This window comes from Vipera ursinii, assembly GCF_947247035.1.
Source record: "Vipera ursinii genome assembly, chromosome: 1".
Taxonomy (NCBI): Eukaryota; Metazoa; Chordata; class Lepidosauria; order Squamata; family Viperidae; genus Vipera; species Vipera ursinii.
The window spans coordinates 88,307,572-88,333,274 of NC_139512.1; the positions used below are offsets into that span (position 1 = coordinate 88,307,572).

Consider the following 25,703-nt stretch of genomic DNA (forward strand, 5'->3'; position numbering starts at 1 on the left):
TGATGCCTGTTCTGTACCAGCCTGCTACCGGCCCTGCAGAAAAGGCAGGGACAACCCCTTTTACAAGAAGGCAAGAGGCTGGAATTATGCCTGCCAAATTTATTGCTACAAAAACAAATAGAACAAAACACGAACCAAGAAACAGGAGCTTTTCAAGCGGTTGCCTTCAGCAAACCAGCCCTCCCACGCATTCCCCCTTAAATACAGTTCAGGGCGTGGATTCTTTCTGCCTCCTTCCGAGGAGCCCCATTGCCTTCCTCTGTTTACTCCTGATTGATTGCCTCCTGCGTCAGGCGTCCTTGAACAGGGCCAGCTGTGGGTCATCTTCATCCACGCTGTCAGGCTCACACAGCTGGGTCTGCATCATGACCAGGTGAGAGGGGCCTGGCTGAGGGCTCTCATCAAGCTGTCCAACCCCCTCAGCAAGCTCTTCAACACCCCCCTCCTCCTCCTCCTCTGAGTCGTCCGACCCAACTGCCGAACCCACAGGCTGACCCTGAATCACAACACTGCCTTAACCCTTAGGCCAGACTGGCTTCTTACTGACATGACTTGTTCACCAATTAAAGTTAGGCATCACTTTCCATTTGTCACTGAGAACAGTACTTGGAATCTAGAATGCCCCCCCTGGAAATTTTGCACCTTTGGAGTAAGTGTGTCTTGCTTCTTGTGCTCTTCCTCTTCCATCTTTGCCAATTTAATGTTACTAGTTATTGTTTTATTGATTGTCAGCTGCCTAGAGTCAGCTCCTCGTGAGGTGGGAGGCATATAAAGTAAATAAAAGAGCCTTGGTGGAACAGTGGGCTAATGCCTCCTCAAGTAACACCAGCTGCCTGCAATTAGTGCAGGTTCGCATCCCACCAGGCTCAAGGTTGACTTAGCCTTCCATCCTTCCGAGGTAGGTAAAGTGAGGACCCAGATTGCTGGGGGCAATAAGCTGACTTTGTAATAATGCCACTTTGGGGGGGCGAAAGCCCTAATAAGCAGGCATATACATAGAATGAAGGCTATTGCTAAGCACATTGATTTGTGCTTTAGATTGTAAGCCGCCCTGAGTCTTCGGAGAAGGGCGGGATATAAATGGGATTAAAAAAAATAAAAATAAAAATAAATTGCTTTTAGTCCAGAATGGATCAGGTTCCACATTGCTGAGAATGAGAACTCTCAATCCATACCGTGTTTTCCCCAAAATAAGCCCTACCCCGAAAATAAGCCCTAGCTAGATTTTTGGGGATGGGCCTAATATAGGCCCTACCCCAAACATCAGTTTCAAAGGTTTGTTTTACTCCCTTGCCCAATCTATCACTGCCTCTAGGCAAATAGCGAGCATTCTACAGAGCCTCTGATGTAGTGTCATGTACTCAGTAGAGTATTTATTTATTGAATTTATAGGGCCATCCTAATCTGAGTGATGTACAGCATAAAAAAAACAATAAACAAAAAATAGCTCAAATATTATTAAAGGAACATGTCTCTTCCATTGAGAATATATATGAGGTTCATTTCCATAATTGCAAACATCTAGTTTAACATAAATTTGTTAATATGCATGAAAGCCATATTAAAATCTGAGTCACAAGTAAAGCAACTACCTGGAACTTTCTACATTATATGATCCTATAATCTCTTAAATCTTTCTACCTGTGAATTGTGAAATCTAATCTATATTTTAACCCTGCTGCATTCAAAATGAATGGCAATAAATACATAACTAAATAAAAAGTAATCCGTAATCGGGAAGAAAGAAGATCTATATGTGATGAGAAGATTACATGACATTTCTTCTTCTTAGTTTGCATAGCAAATGAAGGATCACTTGAAAACACACATAATAACAATATCTTCATTTGTGTTTCTCTTTTAAAGGCATGATTTTTTTTCCTATTTAAATGACCATAATTTCTTCAGTATTTTCTATGGATTGGGCTCTTGCACTTAATACATATTGTGTAGCATGAAATTAAATTTTAAGCACTTGGAGTCCTTTGATGCATGTTTTCTTTCTTGTAAACTGAGATAAAAGTTTGCCTTAATGGAGTTAAAGAAATGCACATTGATAATGCTTTAAAATGTGTCCAAATTGTGCCTACTTTTCTTGTCAGAAATAAAAAAGTAAGACTATTATCAGGAATATCTTCCTGGCATATGGAAACATTATTTTAAATTATATTGCAAAGTATACTTTAAGCTCTCTCTCTCTTTCACTGTTTGTGTGTGTGTGAGGATTTGCATCCATGTGTAGGCAGGCTTCATTTACACAGAATAGAGTAGGTTATATGTGGCAGGTGAATCAGCCTGCTCTCATCACTTCAAATGAATCTCCCTAGGTATTTTTTTCAAGCCACAAATCAAAACAAAGCCCCTATTTCAGCATGTGAAACAGAAAAACCATATAAACATATGAGTAGAATAGCATATATATCAGAAGAGAAAGGTCAGTCTTATTACTATTGCTAATATTTATGCATTTGAATTGTGCATTTCTGTGCTCTGTAAGTGCATGACTCATATTGATTATGCATACAGATGTCCATCAGATTTGGCCACAGCCTGGATAATGGATAATTTATAACAAATGTTTATTTATTCATAAACTGGTAAAAATGCCAAGTCTGAACTAACTCTGTTTCAGGTCTGTTTCTCTGGTATGCTGGAAAAAGTGCCCATATTGGGGAGAACTTGTGATTTACTCAAAACACCATGATAGGGAGAGTAAGCAAGTAAGCAAAAGTATTGCTGCAACTACCGCTCATTACATAGGAATGCTATGAAATAGAATAATATAACAAAAAAATGAATTTATCAAATAAAAATAGAAATATTAGATATAAAAGGTTCTAACAAAATAAAGCCAAAGCTACAGATAAGAACATAAAGCTGAGCAAAAGTAGCAGCTTGATTGCTGACAGTTGGAAACACATCTGCAAGGAGATAAATCAATTTTTCAAGGTTAGACCCCTTGAATTCATCTGCCATTAATAATCTGACCCTGATCACAATATGGAGAGGATGAGATGGGAAAGGAAAAATAATATTAAATTCAGTGACTTAAAAAAAAGTGCTCTCGAGTAGAGAGACCAGTGGAATGGCATCCTATTAATTACCAGCATCTCTGTCTAATCTGGATTGAATTTCACCTTAGTTGTTCATATCCAGTGCATTCTCAAAACTTCAGCAATGGCCAATGTAATTGACTGCTTCTTAGGAGTTACTGTAGATGGCAAGGTGCTGAAAAACAAGGCTTCATCAACATAAACGCTTTATCAACATACTGATAGCATCTCATTGATGTGATTGATTCCCTTTACCACCACCACCACCACCCCAGTGGGGAGATGTTTCAGCTGGTTCAGAATGCAGCTGCCAAAAAAGCTAACACAGTGCTAGGCTGCATTAACAGAGGGATAGAATCAAGATCAAGTGAAGTACTAATACCACTTTACAATGCCTTCGTAAGGCCACACCTGGAATACTGCATCCAGTTTTGGTCACCACAATGTAAAAAAGATGTTGAGACTCTAGAAAGAGTTCAGAGAAGAGAAACAAAGATGATTGGGGGACTGGAGGCTAAAACATATAGGGAACGGTTGCTGGAATTGGGTATGTGTAGTTTAATGAAGAGAAGGGTGAGGGGGAACATGATAGCAGTGTTCCAATATCTCAGGGGCTGCCACAAAGAAGAAGAGGGAGTCAAGCTATTCTCCAAAGCACCTGAAAGCAGGACAAGAAGCAACAGATGGAAACTAGTCAAGGAGAGAAGCAACCTAGAACTAAGGAGAAACTTCCTGACAGTTGGAACAATTAACCAGTGGAACAACCTGCCTCCAGAAGTGATGAATGCTCCAACACTGGAAGTTTTTAAGAAGAGACTGGACAGCCATTTGTCTGAAATGGTATAGGGTTTCCTGCCTGAGTGGGGGGTTGGACTAGATGACCTCTAAGGTCCCTTCCAACTTTATTCTTTTATTATTGTTGTTGTTATTATTATTATTATTATTATTATTATTATTATTATTATTATTATTATTATTATTATTATTTCAATGGCATGGACATTGAGAAACATGCATCGGTGTGTCCATGTAACACTTCTGCTTTTTGAGCTGGATTGCTTGCTGGTTTGCTTCCAGGTGCAATTCAAGGTGCAGGTTGATACCTATAAAACCCTATCTGGCTTAGGGCCTGGTTATTTGAGGGACCATTTGTCTTCCATAATATCTGCCTATCTGGTTCAGTCTGGCAGGATTTGTACACTCTGGGTTCCATTAATAAACAAGGCCACCTACCAGGCCCCTGAAGTGAACCTTCTGTGTAGCAGTGCCAGCCCTCTCCAATGAATCCTTCTCCCAATTCAAATGACCCCCCCACACACACACACCGTACTAGCATTTTCAAGGAAACTAAAAATCTGGCTCTCCACCCAGCGAGAACAACTGACACCCCTTTGTTCCTTTTTTCTTCCCCTCCAGGATTGTTTTCTTACCATTATTGTTCCTTTGTCTTGTGCTGGTTTTGTGTTGTTCTTTGTTTTAATAATTGCAAACTGCCCAGAGTAGCTGAAAGTCAGGCAGCATATAAATGCAATCAATGATAAAATAATTGGCTCTTATGACATGCCCCAGGGTTAATAGTTTCAAACAGTTGCATCATTTTCTTGGGAGATTGTGGAGCATAGCTAAACAGAGCTTCACAATTTACCAGTCATCCAGAAGTAGTAGGGTTTCTTTCCTTATAGCCAGTTTGTGGCAAAAGTGACTCATCAACCTGACCAAAGTTTTCTTTTAAATGTATTCCATCTGAAAACTCAAGAGAATCAATCCAAATAACTGATACCCTCAGATGAGCCTAGAATTGCAAGGCTGCTATCTTTATTACTGCTTTAGCCACACGTAATTAGTACAATAATGTCCTAATTCTTCCAGGTCAAGACAAGGTTATTTAGTGTTTGACTTTATTTCTGCATCCTTGTGAAGGTGATGGGGGGAGGGGCGAGCAAGCCTTCTAGGAAGGAAAAATTTATTAACTGCCATAAACATGAAGCTGGTCATTGTGTGTCTGACTTAAACTGGAATGTTAAGATTTATAACCTTTATTTCTCTAAATGTCCTGTTCCCATCTTGGGGATTCCCAATAGGAGAAGCAATAAGAGAAGCTGTTGTCACAATTATATTTTCAATATTCTGCCCCACCATTAGAATCCAAATAAATGTAGGTCCAATCAATTATTTCAGCAAATAGTGATAATCTCTTATATTGCTTCAATTCCTGACCATAAACTCTCAAGAATGAATTTCATCATTCCTTAAGAAAAAGACTTTTATTTACACGATGCCCCCAATGTATTTCTTTGAAATGTAGTAGGATTATCCATTAAAAGATTATTTTTTAAAGTGCTCATAATGCTTGGGACCTATTTTATTATTTTATTTTCTGCAAAATAGAAAATAACAAAAAAAAATCTGGTTCTTTTCCTCTGCCAGATTATGAAGGAACAACGATCATGTTTCTCTACTGTCTCCTGATGTAGGCTTAGAGTTGTACTGGGTTAATGACAAAAAAACTTAGATGGAATTGAATCATCTTCCAAGCTCTGGATGAGCTTCCTAAACTGTAACAAATTGTTTGGTCATACCGCTTGCTATATATGCCTATAATTTGGAGCTTTTAATGAGAGTTGTCATCTCTCTTAGAGAAAGAGAATCACTTTCATTTGCTTAGTTTAAATTCATAAATGCAGATTTAAAGGTATATGTTGATTATGACAGAGATCAGGGCTTTTTTCTCATAGAACGCTCAGAACGGAGTTCCGGCACTTTTTTTGGATGGAACCTTGTAGGGTAGGCAAGGCGGGTTGTATGACATGTGTGAGTTCCGGCACCTTTTTCTTTTACAAAAAAGCACCGACAGAGATTAAAGGTAAATGAAATTGGGAGGGAGTTTTATAAAGCAATCCCGTGAAATCCTATCTGTGGGAGACATTTTCTTTTACCACTTCCACTTAACATTCTAGATCGTAATTAAGAACCTGTCTTTCATAGGCAACTGTAAGTAAAATATCTTCCTGTGACTTTGCTGCTTTTCCTGCCACCCTACCTAGAAAGGTAAATGGTAGGTTATTGAGATAGATTTGTATTGCTTTTGGTGGATGATTTGTCTGTTCTCTTCTGTGAGAAAAGAACTATATTGGTTCTACTTTGTGCTCCTTAATTTCCTAGAACAATAGCATCAGCTCTCTGTATTCCTCCAATTGGACTGGAAAACACAGTCTGAAATGTGTAAGTAAGGCTTCTGTTGCAGAACGTTGATAGTGAGTGGCTCTTGTCAGAAGTGTAAGTGCTACTTCACTAATGTTGTACCATTGCACCTATACCACTTTGCCTGTATCACTAGAATAAGAGCACAGAGAAGGCATTAGAAACAATATGAGCTGTGCAATTTTGTAAGCTTGGAACATATGCTCCTTTTGCTCTTAAAATAGACCTTTTTATTTTCTGCATGAACAATTCAGCACATATCTCAGCAGTACTGTACGTCTATTGTTTACATGAACAGTGTGGTTGTGTGAACAGTAGAGCCATAGAGGGAGCTCCCAAGAGAAGAATGCCTATGAGTGAAAGAATAACATAACCAAAATGCATCACAATTTTTACACTAAAAGAAATGAATTTACCTAATTCCTTCTCTTTGTGCACTCTATATAATAATAACTTGAATAAAATCGATTTCATTATTTTTTTAAAAAATCACGAAACATACCCAATTTCTTTATTTTCCCTTGTTCTGACATGTGAAAATATTATGATAAGATTAGCATGGAGTTAATACAGTGTTTTTCTCCTTCCTTTTTCTGCTCGAGAGAATATAGTACAGTGAATCAATTAAATAAAAGAAATTTGCTTCTACGTACATTTATTTATTTATTTTAGATATTAAAGAATAGTTACTCTGGTAGTCAGATCAGTGTTTAAGCATTCATGAATACTGTATCATTAGATTTGTATTGGTATTATAGTATTATTTCTATTATAGTAATACTATTTCTCGTTCTGTTACAATTTCACTTCAAATGATAATGAACTTTATTTTTACAGTACCTATTTCCAATAGGTACCTTACAATAGCTATTGTATTTCCCAGGGAGGGGACATTTTTCAGCTTTGTCTAATAATGTTTCTCCCTTCTGCAGATATTGATGAATGTGCCTTAAAGACTCACACTTGTTGGAATGATTCAGCCTGTATAAACTTGGCAGGAGGGTTTGATTGCCTCTGTCCATCTGGACCTTCCTGTACAGGTGATTGCCCTTACGAAGGGGGGCTGAAACGGAATGGCCAAGTATGGACATTGAAGAAAGACAGATGTTCTGTTTGCTCTTGTAAGGTAAGTTCCTATGAAGTTCTTTTTAAAAAAACACACAACACTTCTACCTTGATTTGGTGTTCCTGTCAGTTTGGGGTAAAAGTCCATCTTCAGAATGAAAGCTGAGGTGGCAGACATTCAGAAATCCTACCAGTGATTGGAAAGAGCTGGACTAAAAGACAGCACATACTGATCACAGCAGTACATGAACAGGTACTAAGCACCAGATCTATAGAGCAGAGGTCCCCAACTTTTGGGCACCAGGGACCGGTTCCGTGGAGAGTGGTTTTTCCGTGAACAGGAAGGGGTGTGGTTTTGTGTGCTGTCTGAATCTCACGGATGGGGCTTTGCTTGTTTGTGTGGACCGGTTGCTGGCATGCCACAGCCCAGTACTGGTCCATGGACCAGAGCTTGGGGACCCCTGCTATAGAGGCAAGGTTCTACCATACTACACAAAATTCAAGGTGCCGCCTGTTCAGAAAGGCCTCAGAAACAGTCAACCCATTAGTGGAAGGGTGAAAGATGTGGGTACAAGTACCTGGCATGGTATACAGAAACTTATGCAGTGTGTACATATATACCGAGTTTTTTGTTCCATATTATGTGTTCAAACAATAATATTGCAGAGTAAAGTTTTAATAGTTTATAGGTAACTTCTGAGTGAATGAAGAAGGAATTGATAAGAAAGAGATATCCACATGAGATCTCTAAATTTATGACTTTGTGATCATGGCAGTAAGATCATAAGTTGTATTTATTTATCTCTGAAATAATTGTGAAAAAAATCTATGTCTGACCAACCTAGTTTTGTCAGGGGTTCCTCCGAGTGTACTGATCTTATAAGAGTATGGGATCATAAAAGAGTAAGTTACAAATGGAAGTTTTAAACTATGACTATCATGATCTAAATACAAATAGAATGTCTGCATAATGATATGAAGGTAAAATTATGAATAAAAATCAAGGTTATTTTTTTTCCAAATGAGTGACATCTTGATTATAACTTTATTTCATCCCATGACAGTTTACAGTATTTATAAATTCAGCTGTGTATTTGAAATTTCATGATGCTGGTTTGATTATTACTGTTTTTATTCTATATTAGGAGTTTGCATTTTATGTTCTTTTTTATTGTCAGTTAATAGGTGGCTTGTAATGATTCTGAAATAAATTCATTGAAAGAAGTTAATTAAATGAAACAAAATTCTGGATTTCTTACACAGTTCTATAATTTGACTATGGAATCCTGTTGGCCAGTTGTTGTTATTTTAAAGGCATATGACATTTTCAGTTCAGCTGAAATATTTCTTTGGATCCTGTCCTACCATAGACCTTAGATTTTACATCTATAAAAGCCATTATCTGAATTATCTGACATGGATTTTCTGATTATTATAGTTTATATCAACATTCATATATCTGATCACTGGAGATCACATAGACCCAAATTCTTAGGTCCTCCTTTGACTTAAGGGAAGGTCAGTGCCAGGTTGGTGGAGTCCAAGGCTTCCTTAATTAGCTTTTTAAGATTTATCTTAGAGTGAATCAAGACTAAAATGGCAATCAGCAGTGAACATTGATATTGGTAAGCAGCTAATTATGACTGGGAAAAATAGGGACTTGACATAGTTTCATATTCTCTCTTTATACAGCTCTCAATCACAAGAAAAAGTACTAGTTGCAAGCGGTGGCTTTATCTTCAATGGACATTGCCTGTACAATGAATCCTGAAAACAAGGTCAAAAGTCTAGTAGGAGGAAATTGGCACAGAGAGGCATAAAAAATCAGGAAATAAGCATCTCATACTACCAGAATTCCTATATTATGGAAAGCTGTGGGTCATTTAACCATGGGATTTTAAATAAGTCATGATTTTCTGGATTCATATCATGTCCTTAAGTCACTTTTATGAAATACAGAGACTGAGTTCATACAACATACAACATACTAATCCAGAATTCAATAAACCATCTGTAGCTTCTTCAATATACTTGCTGTATTTCTTGCTTCATTTTTCAAATTTATTTTTCAAACCACCCATGTCACAAAACAATTTTTCTCAGTTCATGAAGTCTGTGAATATTTATCTCAGAATATTTCTGTAAACAATAGTATCCTGAGTAGGCTATACTGTTTCTGATTCAATGACAGTTTGCTGGGATTACATACATGTTTTTCTCAGCATTTGGTGTATTTGAGAACGATGAAGTTACTACCAAAGTACACTATTTACAGCACTTTCAATTACAAAGTTATTAATTGAGTCAGAGTATTAAATTTTATTTAATATCCTTTATAAAACAGTTCTAGTAAATTGTATACTTTTTCCTGTACTTTTAATTGATTAAAATGGAGTCCTCTGCCTTTGCCATAAAATAAAATCTAATAAAATGTTCCAGGAACAAGAACCAGCTTGTAAAAATTTCTGTGAAAGGTCTAATTAACTATTACAGCTGCATGTATGTAGAAAAAAGATAGTCAATCCCTTACTGATGTTATCCAGTGCCCTAAAATTGCGATATATGAAAAATAGCTCTTCTTCCTGTTTTGGAAAGGACAAGAGTTTATTGCAGCTACTATTAAACATAATCTTGTAACTATTCACTTTGAATAAGTTTGGATTTAATTAAATAATAAATAAAAAGTATTTGTTCCTATTTATGAGGACAAAATATTTACTAAACAGTAAAATTCTAACATCATAATTAACCACTAATAACCTTCACTACCTGTAATAACCTGAGGCATATTTATTTTACAACAAAGAAGAAAAATAACAGCTCTCAAAAGAAACCAGCATGGCTGCATAAAGAACTCTCTGATGAATTGAAAGGTAAAAAGGACAAGTACAAAAAGTGGAAACAGGGGTACATAACTAAAGCAGAATATCAGCAAATAGCCCTTGCCTGCAAAGGTGGAATGAGGAAAGCTAAGACTCAAAATGAACTAAGGCTTGCGACCAAAGTCAAAAATAATAAAAAAAGCTTCTTTCAACATGTAAAAAACAAGAAAGAAGTAAAGTAAATGATTGGTCCATTAGTGGAGGAAAGTGGCAAGAAGGTGACAAGCAACAGGGAGAAAGCAGAACTATTTAACTCATTTTTTGCATCTGTCTTTACACAAATGGAAAAAAACAGTCCAAGTTATCAAAAACAGTTCCATAAAAACAGATTAAAAACACAATTTAAGATAGGCAAGAAAATGGTAAGTGAGCACCTGTCCAGCCTAGACGAGTTCAGATCACCAGGACCAGATGGATTACACCCCAAGGTTCTCAAGGAACTGGCAGATGTGATCTCAGAACCACTGAACTATATCTTTCAAAGATCCTGGAGCACTGGGGAACTACCAGAGGACTGGAAGAGAGCTGATGTAGTTGCCATCTTCAAAAAGGGGTAAAAAAATAGATCCAGGAAACTACAGACCTATCAGCCTGACCTCAATACCTGGGAAGATTCTGGAAAAGATAGTCAAACAACGAATTAGCAAATACCTAGAGGCAAACAAAGTCATTACTAAAAGCCAACATGGGTTTGTCAGAAACAGATCATGCCAGACAAATCTTATTGCATTCTTTGACCAAGTGACAAAATTAGTAGAGGTGGACATTTGAAATGCTTTATATTCTGAATAATGAAATATAAACCTTAAACAAACAGGAACACAACACAACAGACATTTTTTCCCCATATCCACGTCTTGCTTTCAAGAGTATGTTACTACATTTGAAATATTTTTTTCTTTATAGATAAGTGATGCCCATTGAACTTCACTTGAGATCTTTCAATTTATAGTCTCCTATTTATTCTCTTTTACTTTTTACTTTTCCACCTTATCTAAACTTCATAAATATGAAATGTGTTATGCTTTTAGGGAAAAATGTGCATTCAGCTTGTACTTTATTCCCCCTGGTGCAATTGAACATGCCTTATTTTACTGCATACTTAAGTTGGATTTATAATAATAGCAGTCATTGTAATTATTCCCTCCTCCTCCTCTTCTCTCTCTCTGTCAATATACCTAATGTAAAATACAAAAGAATAATAGGTATACTCATAAGTAACAAGGTATAAAATATTGATTTAAAAATTGAGTTCTAATCAAGATATATTTATATACTTTTATTCTCTGGTATGTATCATACCCCATATAGAAAGTACATTCACTAGTTTGTACTATACATTTAAAATGTTTGATTATTATCACTTTATATGATTAACTTTGTTTTAAATTGCAGTGTTCTTTCCCCCCCTTATTAGTACAAGGATAAATAACTTTCGTCCGGTCTCCAACCTTTGCTTTCTTGCGAAGGTTGTTGAGAGTGTGGTGGCGCATCAGCCCCTCTGGTCCTAGATGAAGCGGATTATCTAGACCCGTACCAATCGGGTTTCAGGCCTGGGTACAGCACGGAGACGGCATTGGTCGCTCTGGTGAATGATCTCTGGAGGGCCCGGGACAGGGGACATTCCTCTGTCCTAGTCCTATTAGACCTCTCAGCGGCGTTCGATACCATCAACCATGGTATCCTGCTGTGGCGTCTCAGGGGATTGGGAGTGGGAGGCACAGTCTTTCAGTGGTTCTCCTCCTATCTCCTGGGACGTTCACAGTCGGTGTTGCCAGGGGGGCAGAGGTCGACCTTGAGGCCTCTCGCTTGTGGAATCCCTCAGGGGTCGGTCCTCTTGCCTCTCCTGTTCAACATCTATATGAAACTGCTGGGTGAGATCATTCGTGGTTTTTCATTTCGACCCCAAACCACCCCAGTGATGCCCTCGACGTGATGTCCTGCTGCCTGGAGGCGGTTCAGGTGTGGATGGGGAGGAACAGGCTTCGACTCAACCCTGACAAGACTGAGTGGCTGTGCGTACCGGCATCTCGGGATATTCAGGATATCCCATCCCTCTCTATGGGGGGTGAGTTATTACCCCCCGTAGATAGGGCTCGCAACTTGGGAGTCCTCCTAGATTCACAGCTTTCCTTAGAAGACCATATAGTAGCTGTGATTAGGGGGGCCTTCGCCCAGGTCCGCCTGGTGCGCCAGTTGTGGCCCTATCTAGACCGGGATGCCCTGCGTACGGTCACTCATGCGCTCGTGACCTCTCATTTAGACTACTGCAACGCTCTCTACATGGGGCTGCCCTTGAGGACCACTCGGAGGCTCCAACTGGTACAGAATGCAGCCGCAAGAGTTGTGTTGGGAGTCTCCCGATACTCCCATGTTACACCTCTGCTCCGTGAGCTGCATTGGCTCCCAGTTGTCTTCTGGGTGAGATTCAAGGTACTGGTAATGGTGTTCAAGGCCCTACATGGCATGGGTCTGGAGTACCTCAGGGATCACCTGCTGCCAGCATCAACTTCCCTCTACCCTGTGCGTTCCCACAGAGAGGGCCTCCTCAGGGTGCCACTGGTCAGAGAATGTCGTCTGGTGGCCCCCATGGGGAGGTCCTTCTCTGTGGGCACTCCGGATTTATGGAAACGGTTGCCGGTCGAGCTCCAGATGGCGCCCAACCTTCGCTCCTTCCAACGCGATCTGAAGACTCACTTATTCAAACAAGCCGGCCTGGCCTGATGGGGGATGGGTTGGGATTTTACTGTTGTTTTTTAATATATCTATTTATTGTTTTAGCTTGGGCATTGTTTTTTTTAACTTTTGTATTTTTGTATTTTTATATGTTTGCCCTGTTCACCACTCTGAGTACTTCGGGAGAAGGGCGGTATATAAATAAAATAATAATAATTATTATTATTATTATTATTATTATTATTATTATTATTATTATTATTATTATTATTATTATTATTATTATTATTAACATTTGTGGAGATTGGGAAAAAGTATGCTCAGGAGTTTTCTTTCCTCACTTGAAATATTTTATGTTTGATAAACTATTATTACTGTTGATAAAGCACCTTGAGCCAATTCCAGTCAGTATTGTTAACGGGGGAAAGATCCAGTCCAAGCCCTCTGCTATGGCAGAGATCATTTGTCACCACAGGGTCACATATTATCTATATGTCAATGATATGCAGTTCCATATCTTGACCCTCGATCCGACAAATGTTGCTGTGGAAGTCCTGTCCCAGTGTCTGGATACCATAAGGGTCTGGATGAGGAGAAAAAGGCTTAGGTTTAACCCTACTTAAATTGAGTGTCTGGGTCAGTGGCAGGTTAAAGGACCTACCAGTCACAATGATTTACCATCTTTAATTTTGGATAGTGTGCACTGCCCCATATAGATCTGGTATGTAATTTGGTGAGCATCCTGCTCATCCTGTGTCCCTTACATCTTTTCCTGGATTAGGAGTCCCTTCTTTGTTACTCATATCCTAACCAGCTTCCATTTGGACTGATGAAACAAGTCTCCAAGGCTACCTAGAAGCCACAAATGCAGCTATGAATGCAATTATAGGCATCCATGTAACACAATTATAGACAGTTTTTCACTTCACCATCACAAGAGTAGATCACATGGCAGGGCAGACAATTTGTAAAATGGTGATATTTTCTAAAAAAAAACATTTTTAAAAATTAATCAATCAATAATACTTAGGATACAATGGGGAGAATGCTCATTTCTCACTCTTGGAGAATAATTTAGTTTAGAAATCAGTTGGTCAGCCAAAACATTAACAAGACAATAAATCATTAAAATTCCTTTCAAGTAGCACCTCTTCCAACCTGGAGTTAAAAAAACTCAGCCAGGCAAGTGCAGATTCTGCTTCCTGACATTCCTATAACACTTTTTCTATTTTTTAAAATTTTGACCAGTTTTTCTATAGGCACCATGATTCCACTTACATGGCAAGACCAAGCAAGACCATACAGTAGATAGGTTTTTTTTTGGGGGGGGGGGGGTTTGTTATTGATAGCTTTAGTGCTCTTTAATGATATGCAACTGCTTGCTAAAAAAAAAAGCTGTGCATTGCACAGTGCACATATAATCCACAGGTCTGAGAGTAAACTCCAGTTAAAAAACTGGTAGCTGTGATTTCACATTGTTGTATGTATAATAAAAATAAATGAGTCTGGCAAGTATTTAGTTTTCTTTGGCCATAGGTTTAAATGCTTCCTTACCCTTAGCTTTCAACTCTTATCTTGCAACTTGCAGAATAATCAGAATGGGTACATTTTGTTTCAGTTTTGAAGGAAGCTATCAACAAGGATGATTGAAGTCAGCACATCTAGAGGGCAAAATATTTCACTTTTTTTTCATGGTAGACACTGAACTTCAGTTTGATTGTGTGGTTTTATTTCTTGAGCTAAGTACAGCTGCCCTTTCAGATGTCCAAAACAAATATTTCATTAATGGATGTGTTAATTAAGGGTCTCCATAAGTTGCACATTAAATAAATGGCAGTATAAATGCAACATTTAAATATGACTCGTTAACTCATTGACAAACTCATCATGATGGGTATATTAATTTATAACCTTTTATTTAGTGGCATTTGCTTTTATTGCTGCTTTGTTTCCTTAACAGGATGGCAAGATCTTCTGTCGAAGGACAGCTTGTGATTGTGAAAATCTCAGTGTTGACTTCTTCTGTTGCCCAGAATGTGATACCAGAGTGACCAGTCAGTGTTTAGATCAGAATGGGCATAAGTTGTACCGAAGTGGAGACAATTGGACATACAGCTGTCAACAGTGCCGCTGTCTGGTATGGAAGTAAAATTAAAAATAGTTTAAAGAGCCTTAGAGTTTATAATGATCAACCACATTCTAGAGTTCAGAATGTTCATTATTTATTATTTATTTATTTATTATTTTATTAGTTGAATTTATATACCACCCTATTCCCGAAGGACTCAGGGCGGTTCACAGGGCAGTTAAAACAGTACAAAAAAGAGAATAAAATGAAATTAAATTAGTACAAGCCCACAATTAATAATAACAATAAAAATTAAAATTTTAAAATTAATTTAATTTAATTTGATTTGATTTAATTAATATAATTTAAAATTTAAAATCCCACAGTCCAGGCCAGACAATTCAAACAACCAGGTTTTTAAGTCCTGGCGAAACGAGCGAAGGTCGGGGGCAGTCCAAAGCTCCATCGGCATTTCGTTCCAAAGGGCGGGCGCACTCACAAGAATGCCCTCCCCCTGGGAATCACCCGCCAGCAATCTCTAACCAGTGGAACCCTAAGGAGGCCCTCCCTGTGGGTGCGCACAGGACGATGGGAAGCTGATGCTGGCAGCAGGTGCTCCCTAAGGTAATCCGGACCCATGCCATTTAGGGCTTTATAGGTCATCACCAGCACCTTGAATCTTACCCAGAGGGCAACTGGAAGCCAATGCAGCTCGCGGAGAAGAGGTGTTACATGAGAGTATCGGGACACTCCCATTACTACTCACGCAGCTGCATTCAAAGAGCCTTGGTGGAGCAGTGGGCTAATGGACTTAAGTAACACCAGCTGCCTGCAATTAGTGCAGGTTTGAGTCCCACCAGGCTCAAGGTTGACTTAGCCTTCCATCCTTCCGAGGTAGATAAAATGAGGACCCAGATTGTTGGGGGCAATAAGCTGACTTTGTAAAAATGCTGCTTGGGGGGGGGGGGGGCGAAAGCCCTAATAAGCAGGCATATACATAGAATGAAGGCTATTGCTAAGTACATTTGATTTGTGCTTCTTAGATTGTAAGCCGCCCTGAGTCTTTGGAGAAGGGCGGGATATAAATGGGATTAAAATAAAAAAAATAAAAAAAATTCTGCACCAGCTGAAGCCTCCGAGTGGTCCTCAAGGGTAGCCCCATGTAGAGAGCATTGCAGTAGTAATGAGCAAGTCTATTCTTTTTTGACACAAAATTGCTATGTAGTTTTTCTAACATCTAGCCTATTCAGAAAGCTGTTGCTGAGAGACTTAATAAGAAAGTGCCTGTCTCAGTCAAAATTAAATCTATTGCAGTACAATCATACACGTACCAACTTAAAGTAATTATTTACTGAGTTCAATGGAGCATGCCCTTAGGCAAATGAATATAAGGATTGCAGATTTAATCATGTTTCTCAACAGAAAAAAATGGACCTTCAATAATATTCTGAACAATCAGATTTCCATCTGATATAATGCTAAACCAAGTGGTAACAAACCTCAGCAGAATATTTCCTATTTGAATGTCACACAATTTCTTATTACAATATTAGACAATTGTAGCTGTTAATGGGTCAGAGTCTTATACCAGTTTATTTCCTTTTGTCTCTTGATTGATCAAGGCCTTGTTTAAAATAACTACTCAGTACTCCTTAAGGGCTCCCAAAGGGTAGCAACCACTTTCCATACTAGGCCTACAGACTCAGGATAATGCTGTTCCTAAATAATACAGCATTCTGCGGATGACCTAATGAAAAATATAATTCATGTAATATTTTGTCTGTTACAATAGGAACCAGAATTGCACATTTTGGGACTCCAAATGGAGCAGATTCCTCATGCAGTACATTATAATGGCAAGGAGTATAATGTGCACATTTCATTATTATGCAAACACACTTGCTCTTTTATTAACTATCTGTATATATTCAGGAACATTTCACCCATGTTGTCTGATCATGCAAAATCAGGAAAAAAATGAATAATGAAAAGTTTATGAGTGATGGTGCACTTATTCAAAATTGTTTGGAAAGTTGCAAGTTCGAGTAAAACACTGACTACAAAATACATATTAATCCCTGCAATGTAATTGTTGCTTCTTTAAAGAAATGATAATATTCCTTATCCTAAAATCTTAGAATTTTACAGTTGGAAGGGATCACACACTGAATCCAACTAATTCAACAAACTTGGATTTTCTTGTGTGTGACAACTTTGTCCCTGCACTCACCCAGAATAGGCTGAAGCACTTTATCTTCCTCTCCAGAGGCTAAGACACCTTATCTTGCTTCCGTTCCATTGTGCTTTTAATTATACAAGATAATAGTAAGTCTATTGTACTTGCTGGAGAGCAGTGCAATAAATTATTTACTAACACATTCTTAGATGACAGCTACAGTATGAATTCATAATACTTTGTAATTATTTCTTGGTATTTATAAACAATTATGTAGCATTTTGCTTTATTAAAATAAGCAAAATCATTATTATTAAAATGATGTGAGGAACAAGGTGACTGAAACTTCAAACTTCTGTGACTCTAAGTGTAAAATAGTGAATATTAGAGAAAGAGATAAAGGAAAAATCATATTCAATGCTGGTTTTAAATTCTGTCTGTCTTTCCCTAACAAGAAGGCATATGTTCTACCAGGGAACTATAACAGGTGGGATAAAGATTTAGGATTGAACTGTGTGCCTGACAAAACACAGCCAAAGAATATCTGTTGATTTGGGATTAATTTAAAATTTAAGAATCAGATTAACTGCATCCAAGATTATTGAAATAATTTGGTGATAATCTGCCAAACTTTATATAATAGAGGAAGGGAAACATTTGTTGCTCACAAATGGGAAAACAGAGTATCTACAATACTCCAGTTCAATCAGTCTAATACCACTTTTAGATATTTGAAAGATTCTACATTATATCATTTGGATTTCCAAATTATATTATATAGGTGTGTGAAAGTGAGAGAGAGAATGAGAATGAGAATGAGAATGAGAGAGAGAGAGAGAGAGAGAGAGAGAGAGAGAGAGAGAGAGAGACTCTTGGTGGCCTATACATTGGATTTATGACAAATTAATGTTAAATATGTTATTATATAATTACCATATATAAAATAATTCTGTTAATTATTAGCATTCAGCAGATTCTAAGACACATTTTAACAGACATAACTGACTTAGAGTTCATTTAATGAAGCAATTTAATTTTTTGAATAGTTTGTATATATAAACTATTGCTTCATCTGATATCCTTAATGTGATCTGAGGTCCAGCCAATAGAGCCTGTCTCCATTGCATGGGGCAATCTTATCATATTTAGATAAAATATAAAATCAAAGAACCCAGATCCATGAACAAAGTGTCACTGCATTGTTATTTAGCTCATTGTGTAACTATCCATTTCTGCCCTGGTTTAATACAACTGCAGTCTAAATATCTATTGTTTTATAATTATTCAATCATAACATTAATATTTTGATTGCAGAAAAAGTTGTTTTTGATGTTTTATGCCTTACATGAGTACCAATTTGAGTGTTGATGAATCTCTTTTGTTTTTCATAGGAAGGTGAAGTGGATTGTTGGCCACTTGCATGTCCAGCCCTGAATTGTGATTACACAGCAATGTCAGAAGGAGAATGCTGCCCTCATTGTGTCAGTGACCCTTGTTTGGCTGAAAATGGTATATATGACATCCAAAAAACCTGTCTAGATGACTATGGAATAACACGGCTAAGTGGTTCAGTATGGACAATGCTTGGATCTCCTTGTACGACCTGCAAATGCAAGGTATTTATACAGAGGTAAAACATGGTGTAGCACAGAATGTTATGCAGACGGGGTTTTCTTTTTAAAACAATTTTGCTATTTAATTTCAAACAGAAGTAAGGTGGTGCAGTATACCACAATAAAATCAGGGCTTTTTTTCTCATAGAATGCTCAGAAAGGGGTTTTGGCATCTTTTTTTTTTGCAAAAAAAAAAAAAAAAGCTCCCTCTATTGGCTTTAGGAATAGGAAAACTTGGCTCTTTTTATGACTCATAGACTTCAACTCCCAGAAATCCTGAGCCACCCATGCTGAGGGGAAAGAGAGAGGTTTCCAAGCTGAGCCATGCTGGCTCAGGAATTCTGGGAGTTGAAGTCCACGAGTCATAAAAGAGCCAAGGTTGCCTACAGTGCACTAGAGGAGGACATTAAAATTATTTACAAGGTTACTTCTTTAGGAACTAAACTTTTAGAATCTAAAACAGCTAATTCAAAAAAGCCAACAGCTAATTCAAAAAAGCCAACAGGAAAGAACCTCACATTTTTCATTTGCTTCTGTCTTTTGGAAGGTAAAATTAGATAACAAAATAATCTACCGGTATTTCCTATATTAACATCTCTGCAATGAAATCAATAAAGATAACAGGAAAGAAATGAGAAACATTTTTCTCAATGTAATATGTCTAATTTAGCTGATGCTAGAAAAAAATAGTATCTTTTGTAAATACTCTTGAAAACTATTTTGAATCTATAACCATCTATTAAAACTTAACCACTTTAAATTAAACAATTCTTAAGAATGAAATATTCTTAATTTGGACTTTACCTACGGGAATAGGGCAGTATATAAATTTAATAAAATAAATAAATAAAATAAATAATACTTTTATTGTTTGGACTGTTGTGTCTTCTGAAAAATAGATTATTTAGAATCTAGTTATGTTGCACTTCAGTCTTTAAATAATTAACCTAGTATATACATAACAATATATGTTTTCCATGGTGAGGTTAACATCAATACCAACATTTATTAAAAAGGCTAAAATAATTTCTGGTGGTATTATCTGTACATTAAAATTTTGTTTAGTCACAATCTTTCACTTTTCACATTCTGGAAAAGCAGTGGTCATGTATCCTAGCAAAAGATGTTATATATGTGCATAAGTGTAGTCAGTAGCATATGCCTTTTTAAAAAATATCAAACATGCAAAGAAACAAAAATAAGTCCAAAATATCTGTATTACATCCAGAAATGCCAACTTTGCAACCAATATTTCTCATCCATAACTATGGCACCCTAAGGATACCTGCATACATGCAAATGCTTCTCTGGGATCAGTAACGCAGCAGGGATTGCTTTTTTCCTTCCAGTAAGAGATTGCTGGGAAATACCAAACATGGCACTGAGAATTCCAATGTTTGTTACAAATTTTTCTGGATGTGGTTGGAAAGAGGCCTAGAAATGCCAGCACAAATACATCACACTTGCTGAACATGCACACGCAACTAATTACAATCTTCAATTATATGTGATATATCTAAAATGAGATGGGCTGTCTCAACTGCAACCTGCAAACCATTCCATTTTGTGGCAGAACAATCCAGGACAAGCTGATCAGCAGAGCTTAGACAGGACTCATTAACACAATTTTGGGGAAGGAAAGAAAGAGTACTGGTGCCGGAGGCCATCAGCTGTTTGGTGCCAGAGACTACTGCCACGAGGAACACAGCTCAGGGTTGGGGTTCAGCAGCTCCGGGTGGGGGCTCAGCAGGGGCCACGGCATGGCAGCTGCAGGGAGGGGAATCCCCATGGCAGCTGTGGGGAGGGGAATCCCTGCGGCATGTGGCTCCGAGCCTCAGGGGTGGGGGTGCAAAGGACGGGCAGTGACGCCATAGCAAGACACCGGCATCACTCCCAGTGACAGCATCTCTGAGTTCTGGCACCTTTTTTTTTTTAGAAAAAAAGCACTGAATAAAATCATGCAAAACTAATTATGTGATTATCCTGGGAGGCTGAACTAGAACTATTCAATTGCTCTTTAACTTTAAATTAGTGTTTTTACACCTTGCAGAGTTTTTAGATATGCATTTAGGATAGTGACATTTATTACAGGTATGCATTATAGTTGTATATCTACATATGCACGTGCACCTGCCTTTTAATGAATCCCAGTTGTGGATGCCATATATTTATGTTCAATTGATCAATTCTAAGTGGAAGAACCCTCTCTTTTTTCCTTTAAAAGAGGTGAATCATGCAGAATAAAGGTCAGAGAAGATATGATTTCAAGTGATATTTCCAAATTTATGAGGAGATGATTTTATTGATGATGTCTTTTCCAATTTTTAAAATTAATCATTAAAAATAAACAGACATTAAGACATTAATATCAGTTAAGTAGACAGAGAAATGGGGGAAAATGTAAATTAGCACTCATAAAGGATAAAGGATTAACCATAAAAAGCAGAATAAGTTTTTTTAACAAAAGAAAAAAAGGGGTTTAAAGATCTTCTTAATTCACTGAGACGGTTGCCAATATTTCCATTTATTTAGGGAAAAAAGAAGCAAAGAAAACAGAAAATTATTGAGTAAATGCTTGATGTCTTTCTCTGTACTCCATTCTGTTGACATTAAGGGATTTCAAAATCTTGGCAATAATAGAAATGTCCACCACAATCTAGTGTTACTCAGAATTTGATAGCAGACGTCTTTCATATTATATCCAAAGGACTCTGCCCTTGTTCATAATTAATCCACAAGACTAGACTTAGCTATGTTTTCTATTTCCACAGTGGAGGAAAACCCTGCAAAAACAAAGCCTAAAAAATGGCCATACACTTTTTAATAATATCACTGATTAGTAGATGATAACCTGTAGTCCTTTAAAAGGTTGAAAGGCCTGGTTGTGGCCCCCAACCAAAATTGTCCACCCCAAGTTTAGTGGAATGAATCCAGCTACATGTGCAAGAAAAATTAATTTCAATAGAGAATCATAGAAGAAAGAATGTTTCTGAAAAACTATTTATGCATAATTCTTTAAGATAAAGTAGATTTTATCTGACTTCTTGAGCATATAATGCATCCAACCTACTAGTATGTTAACTGGAACAATATATCACAGTTATTGTTAAATTTGCCATGAAAATAAGAACATGAGAACTGTACTGAATTAATCCAAAGCTAGCCCTACAGGTAGACATGCAGGAACAGAATAAAATTGCATTTCCTTTTTATAGCATAATGCTTATCCTTCCTAATTCTGATTTCCTTTTAAACTAATCTAAGTGAGTTGCTTTCATTATATCATGGGATAACAAATTCCAGATGTTCATTTAATATTATGTAAAGAAGAAGTTATTTTTATTTCTGTTTAATATTTAGCTATATTCTATCATCACTCTATCAAAGCAAAATTAAAAATAAAAGTTCAGGTAAACTCTTGCCTCTCACCATCTATATTTTTAGACTCCTTTGCCACAATTCCCCTTACTTCCATTTATCTAAATCAGAGAATGCCAAATGCTGTACCATTCTTCTATAATATGATTTATTATATGTGTAGAGTAAGGACAAATTCACAACTTTCACATTATTCTTGCTTCATGAATGAATGAAACAAAAATCTTTAACAGCAAAGTGAAAATGCTTATTTGGTCTCTCTTACATTAGAAATAGGTTTACAAAATGCTCATGTTAAAGATCCAGGTTGTTAGTGTCCATATGAGAAGATGTATTTTCTTCACTTGTATTACTAGTATTAATCTCTCCTTTTTATCTTTTCCTTCCCATTCTACACAGAATGGAAATGTCTGTTGTTCGGTGGATTTAGAATGTCTTCGCAATAACTGAAGTATAAAACTGGGACAATTCTTTTTGTGAGGGAAAACTGATGCAATTTTCCACTTTCCAAACAAATGCAGTGTAAGTAAGAGGTGGAAGTTTTGTACAACAGACAATGATCTAAGTCTCTGAGGAAGATATTTGGGAGTTGCCTTTGGGACCTATCACTACACTTGCTAGGCTTCTCTCTACTTTTACAGTAAAATACATATAAATCAATGGTTGTTAAAAGTTTTGAGTGTTGTAAATTACACCCTTTTTTGTCAAATCATTTGCAAATGCATTAAAATTATTCCATCAGTAAAATGCAGTGTATTGATTTGTTTAATTTTGTAGAAAGATCACAATGGAATTTCCTGTTTTATTTTAGATTTAGATCAAAGTTCTACAAAATAAGGCTGCCTGTGGTTTTTGTCTCATATTATTGGCTATTTAGTTCGGAGGTCCCTGTCAAATGTACTTATGAAAATATGTATGTATGTACAGCCAAATTGCATAGTACTTATATTTCATAGCTGTCAAACATTGTAAAACATTCCAAGGTACATTTGACTTCTACGGGCTGAAAATAATCGAATCCCAGCCTATCTTTATGGAAAAAATAAATAAGAAGGAATAATGTCACAAGTTTAATGAAGTGGCAAAAAGCACTTTCTTTTGCAGACAAATGAACTAACAGCAAAATCCCAGAGAGGAAGAAGAAATAGAAAATTATATTGGTTTCATCAGCAGTGCTCCTGAGCTTAGTCAGAACACAAGACCATGTTAAGTTAAGCAAAATGTTGTAGTTTACAAATCAAACAATAAATATTGAATGTAGGTGGAATTCATACAGGGTTGTGTAGCATTCAAAGGGCTTTACATTTACCAGATTGTATGTGAAAAGTGATTTTTTTTCATATTGTTTACATCAATGTACTTGAGTTTATAATCTCGCCCTCAGTAGTTGCTTTGGTGTAATAACATCTACCATTCTCCATTGCAAACGATGTAATGAACAAATTCTTCATCTGTTCCACATTACAAGTTGTAGGAAAGGTGTAAATGTCACTGAAGTTAACTGTAATTTCAGTAGATCACATAATAGCCTCCCAGTTCCAATTTTCTTTCAGTGTATTACATTCACCCTTGGCTCTATTATCCCTCTTCTGACATTCACCCAAATGTAATGTATTAAGTTAGTTGTCTGTAAAATACTACTTAAAATCGTAAGCTCGGGCCCATTTGTAATTAAACATTTGAACTGTGCGTAAAGGTTAAGCTTGAAGGATAGATAACTGCTGTGATTTTTGCTAGGCTAAGACTTTGATATTACTAATACAAGTCCTGTCTCAGCCTAGAACTGACAGCTGCTGATATCCAACCGGTTTCCATGCACAATTCTCCTCCTTCCACATAGTGTATACTGTACAGTGTATGCTGTATGGGAACTGAACAGTGAATTTCCCCACATTCAGATGCACAGCCACAAGCAATGCTGAACCTGATTTTCAGATCTATAAACAATGCAATATGGCAAGTCAAAAAATAAAAATAAATCACTGGATATAAATGAAAGGAAGACAAAGTCCCCCACCCCTCCACTCTCTGCAAGGATTACCTTTCAAACAGAAGGCTGCTTGCATTAGCATAGGGATGTAGTGATGACTGAAAGTGAGGGGCAGGGAAGAGGTAGAGGCATCTACTGTAAATGATGCAAATAAGTAGCTAGAACAGAATCTGGAAAAATGTTGAAAGCTTCTTCCTTCTGAGCCATTGAGGGAACCAAGTCCACATATGCAGCACCTCATTTCCCCCTTATTTTACTGGAACCTCAGGTTCAAGATGCAAAGGCAGAGACTGGCATTTTCTCACAATACATGAAGCCCCCCCCCCCCCCCGAGGGGATGCTTTTGCCTTTCTTCCCTTGAACAGGAGTTACCATCTGTACGATTTCATAAAGACCAAATAATATTTTAAAATCTTCAGTATTCATACCTAGTAGGAATTGTTTTCTTCTCTCAACACACACACACACACACACACACACACACACACACAAACATGGGTGGGAGAGGGAGGGAGACTTTGTTTTTTCCCCTTCCCTTTCCAGTTGGACCTAACCCTTCTTCATTCTGTTCATCTGCTTTGGTTTTTCATGGTTTCTCCTGGAAAGAGAGTGTGTAAACTGGTGTGTTAACTGTATCTGGTGTCAGTATGTAACCCATGTATAAAAGAGAATAGTTTGTATATGCAAATAGGGTAAGCAATTAATTTTTAAAAAATCAGTGCCTTACTTTTCAGGCAATTAATTTTAATCGGTAGTTACAAATTCAATTCATATAAATTTCATTTTTTGTCCTCATTCTATTCTTTTTGAGGAATGTGGGGACTGGCCTATCTGACATCCATATACACATGCAAGCAAGTCTTTCTCACATGCATCTACAGTTAAGGCAAGAGCAGGTAAATCCTAGGTTTCAGCTGTATGCTGCAAAGAAATCAGGCAAGGCATATAGAACCTTTATGTGCATTTACAATCTTTCCTTCTATTTAGTTTTCCTTGGTTTTCAACACACATATTAAATTCATACTTCTCTTCCTTTGGGGAAAATTCAGTTGTTGCATCTGGACATTCCTGTTAAGCAGAAGAAAGGTGTCTTGCTGGCACTATTGCCCCTGTCTTGAGTCACTATGTTTTCAAAGCATTTGTGGTCTTTATTCTGCCTAATTACCTTGTATTATCTTTGATAAAACTTGGGGAATATTCTGAACTAGATCCTGCACAGAAGTATATAACGTTTGCAACCAAAAAATAAGAACCTGACTCCTAAAAAAAACAAAACCAAGAGTAGTTGAAGATAGGCTGATCTGCTGGGATGGGAGAAAGGGCAGGAGCATGAAAAAGTAAAGATGAATCCTACCCCCTTTTCACATGTGTCATACATATGGATAAGGGACGCGGTGGCTCAGTGGGTTAGGACGCTGAGCTTGTCGATCAGAAGGTCAGCAGTTTGGCAGGTTGAATCCTGAGTGCCACGTAGCAGAGTGAGCGCCTGTTACTTGTCCCAGCTTCTGCCAACCTAGCAGTTCAAAAGCACGTAAAAATGCAAGTAGAAAAATAGGGACCACTACGGTGGGAAGGTAACAGCGTTCCATGTGCCTTTGCTG

General features: G+C 37.3%; 1 protein-coding gene across 1 annotated transcript in view; it reads left to right on the plus strand.

Annotated features, from left to right (window-relative positions):
* Positions 1 to 22,562, plus strand: part of NELL1 (neural EGFL like 1) — a gene marked incomplete at both ends in the record, with an annotated part of 577,617 nt that extends 555,055 nt beyond the window's left edge. The window contains 4 exons of the mRNA XM_083355288.1: positions 7,187 to 7,380; positions 14,838 to 15,014; positions 18,513 to 18,737; positions 22,512 to 22,562. Coding sequence (XP_083211414.1) covers positions 7,187 to 7,380; positions 14,838 to 15,014; positions 18,513 to 18,737; positions 22,512 to 22,562 — 647 coding nt within the window. The remainder of the gene's footprint in view (positions 1 to 7,186; positions 7,381 to 14,837; positions 15,015 to 18,512; positions 18,738 to 22,511) is intronic.
* Positions 22,563 to 25,703: the final 3,141 nt, after the last annotated feature.